At 67.6% G+C, this 11838-nt stretch overlaps 2 protein-coding genes across 2 annotated transcripts; both read left to right on the top strand.

Moving 5' to 3' along the window:
* Nucleotides 1-25: 25 nt before the first annotated feature.
* On the top strand, nt 26-7349 carry AJM1 (apical junction component 1 homolog). The gene is made up of 3 exons (XM_045803773.2): nt 26-1549; nt 3270-3353; nt 3429-7349. Exon 3 carries the CDS (start codon nt 3488-3490, stop codon nt 6413-6415), a length of 2928 nt encoding a protein of 975 aa, XP_045659729.1. The 5' UTR covers nt 26-1549; nt 3270-3353; nt 3429-3487; the 3' UTR covers nt 6416-7349.
* Nucleotides 7350-8717: 1368 nt separating this feature from the next.
* PHPT1 (phosphohistidine phosphatase 1) lies at nt 8718-10140 on the top strand. Its single transcript, XM_045803779.2, has 3 exons — nt 8718-8922; nt 9264-9388; nt 9921-10140. The coding sequence occupies exons 1-3, from the start codon at nt 8763-8765 to the stop codon at nt 10011-10013; spliced, it is 378 nt and encodes a 125-aa protein (XP_045659735.1). The 5' UTR covers nt 8718-8762; the 3' UTR covers nt 10014-10140.
* The last annotated feature ends 1698 nt before the right edge of the window (nt 10141-11838 follow it).

The following is an 11838-nucleotide window of genomic DNA, read 5'->3' as shown; positions in this document are numbered from 1 at the left end:
CCATGTGCCCCAGGTCTCCGTGGGTGGGTGGGAAGGTCCTGAGTTCCCTGCCTCTTTCCCAGACAGGCAGTTGCCCCTGGATAGGAGGCCCTGCAGCCCCCCGTGGCCCAGGGAGGTGGTCTGCAGAGGCCTCCAGCAGGCCCAGCCCCAGGTGCATCGTGTCTTGTGCAAGCTGGCCAACATAGCCATTGTCCTGCACACCTGTCTGAGGCCACCTAGGCCAGGGCTGGGCAGCTGTGCCCAGGAACACCTGCGGGCCCCCAGCCCTCCTAGGGCAAGTGCGGGTCTGGTCTCCTGGCCTCTGGCAGGAGCTGTCCTGTCCCAGCCACCTTCCCGGTCTGCCTTCAGCCCAGCATCTCCCTGCAGACCCCACCCCCTCTAGCTGCCAGCAGCGCCCAGCCCCCACCCACCAACCCACAGTTTCCATAAGAACCACGCACAGGGTGGGAGGGTGGGGGTGGTAGCCAGGCCTCCCCTTCTCAGTCCTGAAAGCGTCCCCTTCCCCAATTCCTGTGCCTAGATGAGACAGCTTTGCACCCTGGAGGCTGCAGGACAGCAGTCACTGGGCTGGAGGCCAGGTACCAAGCGGACACCTTAGGGACTTGCTGCAGCCCACAGCCTACGAGATCTGCCCGTGTGCAGCCCAGTAAACGGGAATCAGGCTGACACGAGATGAACTTGCCTGGGGCCCTGGATCTAATGGACCCACAACAGGGCAGGTCCCACCCTTTGAAGCCAAGGGCATCCATGACTCAACCCTCTGCCAAGCCAGACTGCCCTGGTTCAGTGTCTTGTTTGGGAGGCCTGAAGGATGGATGTCACCCTGTGGTTTGTAAATGGACCACGTGCAGACCTGCTCAGGGCGCCACAGCCCTCAACGCTCCTGGACACTGACCCCCAGGGAGCTGAGGAGCGTGCCCTTGCCCGGGAGTCTGAGCATCCTGGGGCAGGAGGCCGCAGGCCTCACTCAGCCGTGCCCATCCGGCCCCAGGTTCCTGCAGTTTGGCACCTCCGGCTCGGCAGAGCGAGGCCCGCGGGGCTGGAAGCAGCCCATCTGCTCCTGCGAGGGCTCGGCGGAGGTGCGAATTCCGGGAGCCGTCAGCAGCCCCAGCCAGAGCTTGGGGCTTCTCCAGGGCCCTGCTCCAAGGCCACCACCAAGCCACCAGCTGCCTGGAGGTGGGGGGAGGGCACGGCTGGACGTAGGGGCTGGCAGGGCTGGCAGGACTGGCAGGGTGCTCCCTGGGTGTGGGCACCCCGGTTGGACCCTAAGCCTGAATCTTGGAAATGAGAGACAGCTTGTCACCCGGCGCTGAGCGCCAACGCAGAGCTGGTGGGCCCCACGGGTTCCAGGCCCACCGCACGGCCCCTTTAAGTGCAGCCCGGCCGGCCGCCACCGGGGGCAGCACTGAGCGGCCGGCGGCCTCCGCGCCGCTGCCTCGAAGCTTCTGCCGGTGCCGGGGACGCTGCGGAGCGTGGAGCGGGGAAGGCGGAGCGGGCGCAGGTTTGCGCAGCCCAGCGGGTGCGCGCGCGGCGGGGAAGCAGCGCCCAGGTAAGGGGTCGCGGGCCGCTGCCCCACGGGCTCTAGCACGGGACGGAGGGCACCCGCAAGGATGGGGGCCCACCCCGGAGCTACACCAGCGGGTTCCCCCCTCGGGGCGCTCAGGGCGGGGGCAGGGCTGTGCCGCGGGGAGGGCTGCGGGAGGGGCTCGTTAGGCCTGGGACCCCTGCAAGGGCCGGCCATCTCCCTGACCATGGGGAGGGGCGTCACCCAGTCCAGCTCCTCGCTGCTGCAGAGGCAAAGCCGGGCTGTCACCTCCCTGGGGCGGAGCCTCATGCCCTGTCATCGGACCCCCACTCCCGGCCTGGCTTTGAGCTTAGGGTGGGAAAGGGGTGAGAAGGGGACAGTCCTATGAACAGGGACGGAACTGGGGTGGGTGCAGGGCTGGGACGGGACAGGCGCTGAGGCGGCCCTGACCCAGAAGAGCAGCCCTGCGAGCAGAAAGCCCCTGGCACCCTGGGACACAGCGGGTCGACCTGACCAGAGATCCTGCCAGGTGAGGGCCCAGCCCCCTGCTCACCGTCGCTCAGCCTGGGGCACACTTCCCAGTTTGTGTGAGGAGGGGGCCATCAGCGTTGTCAGAGACCCGACCAGACCCTGGGCACCACAGAGGGGCCGGTGGCCCAAGCCCCAACATTAGCCCAGTGCACAGAGTGGACCCCAGCCCAGCCCCCACTGCGGGGGCCGAGGAAGCTCAGGTTGCCATGGAGCCTTCCTGAGCTGTTGTGGAGAGGGCCCTCTCCTGAGAAGCAGTGAACAAGGGGGGGCTTTACCCGCCCACCACCCTGCCTCCCCGCTTGCGGCCTGTCCTAGTGCGCTGCTCAGGGGAAGAGGGGCGGCCATGAGCTCGAGGCTCACGCCCCCACGTGGTCCTGCAGCCGGTGCCTGGTTTCCCAGCTGCAGTGCACAGGCTGCAAAGCTGGGGAGGTGGCTCTCCGGTCCTTGTCATGACAACCCCAACAAGCTTGGTGGGCTTCAACCACCTCAAGATATTGGGGATCAGAGAAGGTTTCTGCAAAGGAATGGGGGTTTTAGGGCCCAGGTATGCTCTTTGTTTGGCATTATTCTGGCCTGGGCCACACAGAGGGTTAAGAGCAAGGCAGTTCAGTCCGTCAGTGCCGGGGCCATGCCTGGACCTGATGGGGCCATGTCAGCGCCCACTGGGGCCTCACGACTGGGGTTTGGCTCAGAGGACGGTTCCCAGTGCAGCTGCCATTGAAGGACTGGGGGAGGGACTCAATGCCCCACCTGGTCAGCAGGTGGGTAGGGAGGCTCAGTGCTTTGTGCAGCGCTGGTTAAGGCTGGGGCCCCAGGACTGCCCCCCCCCCCGCCCCAGACAGCACCATCGGAGGGCTTGCTCTGCACTGGGCATTAGGAGGGGGCTTCAGTCACCAATGGGTTTTGTGAAGCCAACACCTATTAAGAAATCCGTAATTAAGGCTTCACGTGAACATTCAGTCATTCCAGCTGGGACCCTCCCCCCATTCTTCCTGCCCCAGGAAAGGGGTTCTACCCAAACCTGCCTAATGGTCACTACTGGGGACAGAGGGGCCATCCAGGGATATGGGCCCGGTGGCAGGAGCTCAGGAACCACAGCAACAGCATCACCTTTCTGGCTGACTGGCTCCATCCCAGCAGAAAGTGGCCCGGAAAGGATGGCCTGGGGAAGGGGCAGGACCCGAGTGGCTGGACACCTGGGTTCCTCCTGCAGGTGCTTCTGACGCCGGCATGGAGCAAGTGCCTGCGGCCTCAGCCAAGGCCCGCAGCCAGGACCGCTGCGTCCACTGCGTCCCAGGTAAGGCAGGCCAGCGCAGGGGTGTCGCCAGGCCTGGGTTGCAGAGGGGCCACCCTGACCTGCATCTCCCACCAGGGCAAAAGCCCCCCAAGGCAGAGTAACCTGCAACCGCCAGCCTGGGGACCTCTTTTAAGATGACCCGCACGGACCCGCCGGACCTGTTGGTGTCGACCGTGTACCAGGACATCAAGGTGGCGGCCCCCGGGCCCGCGTCGCGGCGAGCGCCATGTGAGCGCTCCGTGGCCCCGCCTGCTGCGCCCGCGCCTTTCAACAAGCGCCACTGCCGCAGCTTCGACTACCTGGAGGCGCTGGACGGGGCGGCAATGGAGGCCCGCACAGAGCCGCCGCCCCCGGAGCCTGCGGCGCCGCGCGCCCGGCCCCGCGACGGGGAACCCCGGCGCCGCGCCCGCTCCAAGAGTGCGCCCCGCGCGCCCCCGGGCCTGGCGCCCGCTCCCGCCTCGCCGCCGGTGCTGCCGCGCCGAGGCCGGGAAGCCCAGAGGACAGCGCGGGCGGAGGCATCGCCGCACCGGGAGCCTGCGTACCCCGCGCTGCGCGCGCTCGCCAACGAGCTGCACCCCATCAAGCTGCAGCCGCAACGGGGCGGCCCCGGCCGCATGGCGCCCCTCTGCGCCACCACCGGCCGCTGCGCGCCCCCCGAGCCGCCCGCCGGGCCTGCACCGCACGTCCGCTGCCGCCTTGACATCAAGCCCGACGAGTCGGTGTTGCAGCACACCGCCCGGGGCTCGCGGTCCTACGGGCCCGCGGAGACCACGCCCTGGGCCCGCGCAGCCCCCCAGTTCCACGGCCTCACAGTGCCAGGGCCTCGCCACATGGCGCTATCCCGCACCCCCACCCCCAGTGACACGTACTGCGCGGACCCCCGAGCGCTGTACTGTGATGGTCCGCTGCCTGCGCCCAGGGACTGTACAGAGCGCCGAAATCTGCCCTTCACCACGCCACCAGGCCCCACCCAATTCTTCTACACGGAGGAACCCGAGGGCCACCCTGGCGGCTTTCCGTCCAGCCCTGGGCCGCCCTTCGACAGCTACTACGCCAGGCCCTTCCCGCCCGAGGAGCCCCCTGTGCCCAGTCCAAGGCGCGGCAGCGTCTACTATGCTGGGGAAGTGCGCACCTTCCCAGTCCAGGAACCGCCCTCCCGTTCCTACTACGCGGAGGCCGCTCGAGCCTACGGACCGCCCTGCGGCCCCCGCTATTCTCCCGAGGAACCCCGGGCTCACCTCCCTCTCCGCCCCTTTTACACAGAGGACTTCGGACGGTACCGCGATCGCGATGCCCTGGCTCGGACTTACCCACACCCACGCGGCAGCCCCGCCTGGGGTGACTGGGGCCTGCGGCCTTACCGCACCCTACAGGTGGTGCCTCCCCCGGACCCTGGCCCACTGCTGGCCTCTTGGCACGGCGGCACCGGCACCAGCCCGCCTCGGCTGGCTACTGACAGCCGCCACTATTCTCGCTCCTGGGACAACATCCTGGCGCCTGGGCCGCGCCGGGAGGACCCCCTGGGCCGCGGCCGCAGTTACGAGAACCTGCTGGGGCGCGAGGCACGGGAGCCGCGGGGCACATCCCCCGAAGGCCGGCGGCCACCCGTCGTCGTGAACCTGTCCACTTCGCCCAGACGCTATGCTGCGCTGTCACTGTCAGAGACGTCGCTATCAGAGAAGGGCCGCATGGGCGAGGGCCTGGGCCGCAACTGGTATGTCACGCCTGAGATCACCATCACCGACAACGACCTGCGCGCGGCGGAGCGACCGACTGCCAGGGGCTGGGAGCTGCCCGGAGGGCGACCCCGGCGATCTCCACCCTCCGCCCCTGAAGGCCCCACTGGTGGCCGCCAGCGCAGCCTCGAGCAACTGGACGAGCTCATCACCGACCTGGTCATCGACTCTCGGCCCCCGGCCGGCCAAGCCCCTGAGCCCGCGGCCGACGGCCTGGGACGCCAGCTTCGCCGCCTGCTGGACTCTCGGCCCGCGGGCCCCGGGGCACCCGCGCTGGCGCCGCGCTCGCCACCCGCGTCGGCCGGCAGCGCGGAGGAGCCCGCGGCCCCGGGGCAGGCGGCCGATGCGTCCCCGGAGCCCAGCGCCGACGAGGACGACCTGATGACGTGCTCCAACGCGCGCTGCCGGCGCACCGAGACCATGTTCAACGCCTGCCTCTACTTCAAGTCCTGCCACAGCTGCTACACCTACTACTGCTCCCGCCTGTGCCGCCGCGAAGACTGGGACTCGCACAAGGCGCGCTGCGTGTACGGCCGCGTGGGCAGCGTGTGCCGCCACGTGCTCCAGTTCTGCCGGGACAGCGGCCCTGTGCACCGCGCCTTCTCGCGCATCGCGCGTGTCGGCTTCTTGTCGCGCGGTCGTGGCGTGCTCTTCCTGGGCTTCCCGAGTCCGGGCTCTGCAGACAACTTCCTGCGCTTCGGCCTCGAGGGGCTGCTGCTGTCGCCCACCTACCTGTCTCTGCGCGAGCTGGCGACGCACGCGGCGCCCCTGGGCAGCTATGCGCGCGAGCTGGCGGCCGCCGGGCGCCTCTACGAGCCGGCCGAGTGCTTCTTGCTCAGTGTGTCGGTGGCCGTGGGCCCCGGCGCCACGCCCCCCGGTGCCTCCGCCAGGCCCGCGCCCGCGCCGCGCAGCCCCGGGCCCACAGTACGCAAGTTCGCCAAGGTGGCGCTGGCGGCCGGCAGCCCGGCGCGTCCGCCCCCGGCTCGGGGTCGCGAGCCCGACATGGAGACGCTGATCCTGACTCCGCCGCCCGGCACGGCGGGCCTGGACCAGGAGGGCGAAGCAGGCCGGCGCGCGCGCGAGGTGGCCTTCATTCACATCCAGCGCGAGCTGCGGCTGCGCGGCGTCTTCCTGCGCCACGAGTTCCCGCGCGTCTACGAACAGCTCTGCGAGTTCGTCGAGGCCAACCGGCGCTTCACACCCACCACCATCTACCCCACGGACCGGCGCACCGGCCGCCCTTTCATGTGCATGATCATGGCTGCCTCCGAGCCACGCGCGCTAGACTGGGTGGCCAGCGCCAACCTGCTGGACGACATCATGTGAGCCGCAGGGGTCGCACCCGGGCTCCGCCCAGCCCGCTCAGAGCCCGCCCACCCCCGACCCCGCCCAGTCCACATAGGGCCCACCCCCGAGCTGCACCCAGTCTACTTAGACACCGACGGCCCAGTCCACCCAAGGCCCACCCCGAGCCCCACACAGCCCTCCCAGGGCCCGCGCAGTCAACCTAGCGCCTGCCCCCGACCTCTGCCTGCCTACCCAGACCTCGCCCAGGCCACCGGGAGCCCCGCCCAGCCCTTCAGGCCCGGCCGTGCTCCTCCCCCCAGTCTTCCACCAGTTCGCCACAAGCTCCGCCCAGACCCCTACCCTTTGGATTTCACAGGCCCCGCCTTTCTCTCCCCCTCCCCCTCCCCCAGCTAGCCTGGGGCCTCCCGGGAGGCCGGTCCTCGGCTCCTTGGTGCTCCCCGCTGGGAGGCGGGGTGGGCCTGAGGACCGCTCGGCCCTGCCTTCAAGAGGACGGGTCACCACTGCAGACCCCAGCGCAAATACCCGGTCAGCCCATTTCCTGACGTCCACCAGGCCTCCCTGGAACCTCCCCAACCCTGGTTCGCCCTCTTCCAGGAGCCCGGGTTCACCAAAGCCTAGCCCCGTCCTTTAAAATGCCCCCACCCGTTTTCTGTGGTTCGGGGTGCGTACTGCTCAGAGGCCGTTCCTCTGTGGAGGTCACCCTGACTAGTCCCGGTGTGTTCGTGTCCCGAGCAGACAAGGCTGATGGGGCCGCTGGCTCAAGCCCCGGCTAGAGAGAGCACAGCTGGACCTCGAGCCCGCACATTGGCGGCACTGCCCGCCCTCCGGCCGCCCTGATATGGGCCCTGCAGGAGGGTCTGGTGCAAGCAGCAATGGAGGGGTACTTGGAGGTCTTCGGGCATGGCGCAAGACACCCAGACAGAGGAGGGGGGACCTGGGAGGGGGAAAGAGGACGTGGGTGGGGACGCTGGCAGGATTCAGCCCAGAGCTGAATCCTGGCAGGCGTGAGTCGGGCTGTCTGCCCAACACCGACAGGAGGCCGTCAGGTGGATGCCAGGGCAGAGTGGGAGGAGGGAAGAAGATGCATAGGATGGATGAATGGGAGGGGCCGTAGAGGCGGTTCAGAAGGGGTTCCTACCCGCTAACGTAGGCAGGACACAAAAGACTGGACGTTCCCAGTTGGGAGCGGGTGCCACAGCAAGCTAGTTGAGCGAGGCGGGGTCCACTGGAGGGGTGGGGGTGTGCCCACGCTAACGGCCCCGCGCGCTTGCTCTGGCCTTGCCCTATGCTGTGGGCTAGAGACACGAGGCTGGCGGCCGGGCTTCGGTCCCGGGAGCGCAGACTCATTGGTCCACCACCCGAGCTGCATCAGGGCGCGTGACCGTGACAGGGCACTAGGCCGGGCTTCTGGAGCTCCCAGTCCTCCCCATCGCGGCCAGGAGAGGACATCAATTGAATTGCGAACGTCCCCCACACCTCTATTCCCGGCTCTCTCCTCCGCCCCGTGCACTCCCGCCCATCCCCCCATCGCCTGCGCGCCCGCCCCGGCCTAGCGCGTTTGCACTGGCCACGCGCCCCGCTCGCCCCACCCGCCTTCGCGGCCTCCCAAGTCCAGCCGCCGCGCTCCCTGCCCCCGGGCCTCAGCTTTCCGCCCAACGCCTGAGGGCTGGCTGACCAGGAATGACCCTGGACCGGGATTATTTCCAGGGGGCGAACGCTTTCGAACCAAGTAAAACAGAACTTAAATGTAGACATTGCTTCCTCTTTGGGGATGGGGGGTTGTGGGTGAGACTGGGAGGGAGGCCCTCGGACCGGCCGGGCAGGGGAGGGAGGGAACGGAAGAGGGCCTTGGGATGCTGTGGGGAACAGGGACTAGGGCTTTGGGACGCGGTGGGAGGACGTCGAGGGAGGACCTGGGACCCGGTAGGAGGACGAGGAGGCGGCCTTGGGACATGGGGGCGGGGGAACGAGGAGGAGAGATGAGGACCGGCGCGTGTCCCCTGGGCCTCACGGGCCGCCGAACCCGCTCTAAAGGAGCCCGCCACCGTGTCCGCTGCCCACTCCGCCTCCAAGACCCCGCTCAAAAGGAACTGCTCTGTTAGCTGGCTTTAATCACCACGCGCTCCCGTTCCCTGTTCCCCTTTAAAGGGGACCGGCGTGGCCTCAGGGTTGCAAGGAGCTAGATTGCCATTGGCCAGTCCGTGCTGCAGGTGGACGGCACCATTGGCTGAGGCGCTGGGCTCGAGCAGCATGCCCCCGCGCCATTGGCCCCGGACTCCCAGAGCCCGCCTCCCGCACGGCTGCTTCAGCCCGGGATCCTGGGGGAAGGGCCGCGGTCTGCAGGGGCGGGCGGGCTGTGGGGAACATGGCGGCGGCGGACCTCGCCCAGATCGCAGATGTGGACATCGATCCCGACGGGGTCTTCAAGTACGTGCTGATTCGAGTTCATTCGGCACCGCCCTCAGAGGCCCCGGCTGGGGAGAGCAAGGAGATCGTGCGCGGCTACAAGTGGGCCGAGTACCACGGTGAGGGCGGAGCCGGAGGGCGTTTTCGGGGCGGGGGCGCGGTCAGTCTGCCCTGGGGGCGGGGCCAGCCGGCTCTGGGGTGGGGCTGAGCGCCAGGGGCGGGCTGAGGGGCGTGGCGAGAGACGATCCTGTACCTGGTCTGATTCTGGGCTGGCTCAGGGGAGTGAGGGTCCTGGAGAGCTAGGGGCTGCCATGCCCTACCCCTCCCTCCTAGTCCCAGCGCTCCTGCCCGGGTGCACGCCTTCCTCCCTTTCCCGGCGTCCCAGCCTGGAGGGGCTCCTTTCCTGGGGAAGCTGGAGCTCAAGGGCCATGGCCGGTGCTGAGCTGCCTTCCCTGTGCAGCTGACATCTATGACAAGGTGTCGGGCGAGATGCAGAAGAAGGGCTACAGCTGTGAGTGCCTGGGAGGCGGGCGCATCTCCCACCAGAGCCAGGACAAGAAGATCCACGTGTATGGCTACTCCATGGTGAGCCCACAGCTGGGTCGGGGGCTGAGAAACCAGCTCTCACGAGCGCTCACTGCCCTGCACCCAGAGGCCTGCAGTGCTGGGGGTTCTCTGGGCTGTCTCAGCTGCAGACCCCGCCCTCCAGTGGCTTACCCATTTCCCACGTGGGGTGGGAGGGAGGTCCCTGCCTGCCCCTCAGCCACAGGGGGCCTGGTCCTGTTCCTACACGAGGCCTGGCGGGGCCATCACTGTCGTCCAGCTCTTGGATGCGGTCAGTTTTGGGGTGAAGCCCAGAGGCCCCTCCCTCTTCTCCAAGCCACAGTGGTTACCCCATCTGTCTTGGCACCTGAGATAGCCCTTTAGCCCGGGGCCCACCCTCAAGGACTGCTCACGTTGACAGCCACCTTTCTCCAGGAGAGCTCCCTGGAGCCGTCAGGGAGGGATGGCCGTGTTCGGCTCCCCCCAGGGGCCCCTCCCAAGCCAGCTCCTGGGTGTTGCTGCGGATGGACACCCAGAGCCAGGGCAGGGCTGTAAGATTGGCTTCTCTCCTCAGGGTTATGGTCGTGCCCAACACTCCATCTCCACCGACAAGATCAAAGCCATGTACCCTGACTACGAGGTCACCTGGGCCGATGACGGCTACTGAGGCCTGCCCAAGGGGCCAGCTGTACCCTCTGGCCAGGAGTCAGAGACCGACGCCAGCCTGGCCCAAGCGCCACAGTTTACCTCACCCACAGGAATTAAAAATGTTATCTCCCCTGCTGTTCCCCAGATGCTGTGTGTCTTGATTTTTCTGTTTCGTGGTCACCCCTGGGGACCCCTGACTAGAGGGGGTGGGTGGCAGAGAGCCGGAGGTGGCCCTGGACACAGCAGGGCCCCTGCTGCTGCCCCTACCCGGCTCCATATCTGGGGGCCCCAGGGAGTGGCAGTGCACACTCAGCCCTTTGTGGTCTGATAAGGGGGCCCCTGCGCTGCTGCCCCCGTTTATGGCCTGATTGCTCCTTCATGTGGCTCCTGTGTCCAAGGACATCTGGGAGGAAACTCTTTGAGCCCTTGCGCAAGGAAGTAGCACCAGGTCCCTCGGGGCCGGCTGACATCAGTTTCCCCTCGTGATCTGCCATTGGAGGTCACACGTGATGTGACCCAGGACCCTTTCCAAGACCAGGTCCCTGCCCTGCACCCACAGGCTCCTGCTCAAAGTAAATGGGTGGGGCTTCAGACTCGGAACTGGGAGTCCCCTCCCAGGATCTCCGCCCCTCCTCCCCTCCTCCCAGCACAGGGCTTTGGTGAGTGGATGTGGTATGGGGGAGGGGAGAGCCAGACACAGCTGAGCGCAGCCATCCCGGTGGCTCCCCGTGAGCATGGTGCCATCCCATGGGTGAGCTCACCGGGCCTCACGGCCGCCGCTCCAGACAGGCGCTGTTGTGACCACATGTCACCTACAAGGAGACAGGTCCGGTAAGACACGCTCCAGAGGTCCCACTGTGCTCAGTGGCAGCCAGACGCTGGGGTCTGTCCTGGCGGCACCCAGCCACGCTGCCTGGAACAGTTGGATAAACGGTTGTGGTTTACTGCGAATAAGCCAGCAGGAAGACACGGACTGAGTTAGGGAGAAGGATGAAGTCCCTGGTTGCTTGGGGCAGGGGCTGGGGGCATAGTTCCCACACGCTGACTCCTGCTCCGAGCGCTGGGAGACCGCAAAGCCTGAGCAGGGTCAGCGACGTGCCGCAGCCCGTGCCACTGTGGCGCTTCCCCTGGCCGGGCCTCCACCAGGCAGGGCTGGGCAGTGGTGGGCATAACGACTGCAGCCTGACCTTTGGTCTGAAGGAGCCGGGCAGGTGGGAGCCCCGACTGGGCCAGGGGCCCCTCTCCTGTACACTTTTACGGCCGGATATTCCTTCTCATCACCACGGGGTGGGGCCTGCTGACAGGCCACAGGCACAGAAGGGGCCAAGTCCCCACTCTCCAGTTGGAGCAGAGTCAGTCTGTGGGGCCACAGGCAGATAACGGGGCAAAATAGCCCCAGGCCGCCCAGCGTGCACACTCTCCGTTCCCCCTGGCCCGACCATGCCTCTGCCAGGCCACCTCCTCCCTGCTCTGGTCCTGCTCCTGGGTGAGTTGTCGGATTTGGCTGCTGAAGCAGGGCCAGCCATGGGCACAGGTGCTGGGGAGGGGGGTGCAAGGTGAACTTGGGGGCGGGGAGTGGGCAGGACAAGCCGTTGAGGAAGGGGCAAGAATTATGCTTCCTCTGGCCCCAAGGTCCACAGGTCCCAAGGCAAGACCCTAGTCCACCACTCTTAGACCAAATGGAGCTTGAGGAGGGAGCAGGGGCACCCTCCTGCAACCCCCTCCAGTTCCTTGTCTGGCTCCGGCTCCCCTCCTCGGGGGCTGTCCCACGGTGGGGGCCCTTGGTCCCATGCTCACATACCCCCACCATCCCGCCATGCAACCACCCTCTCCCAGGCCAGATG

The sequence above is a fragment of the Ursus americanus genome, chromosome 18 (assembly GCF_024610735.1).
Source record: "Ursus americanus isolate L20-20 chromosome 18, mUrsAme1.1.p, whole genome shotgun sequence".
NCBI lineage: Eukaryota > Metazoa > Chordata > Mammalia > Carnivora > Ursidae > Ursus > Ursus americanus.
The sequence above is the reverse complement of the archived record's forward strand: the minus strand, read 5'-3'. Positions and strand labels throughout refer to the sequence as shown.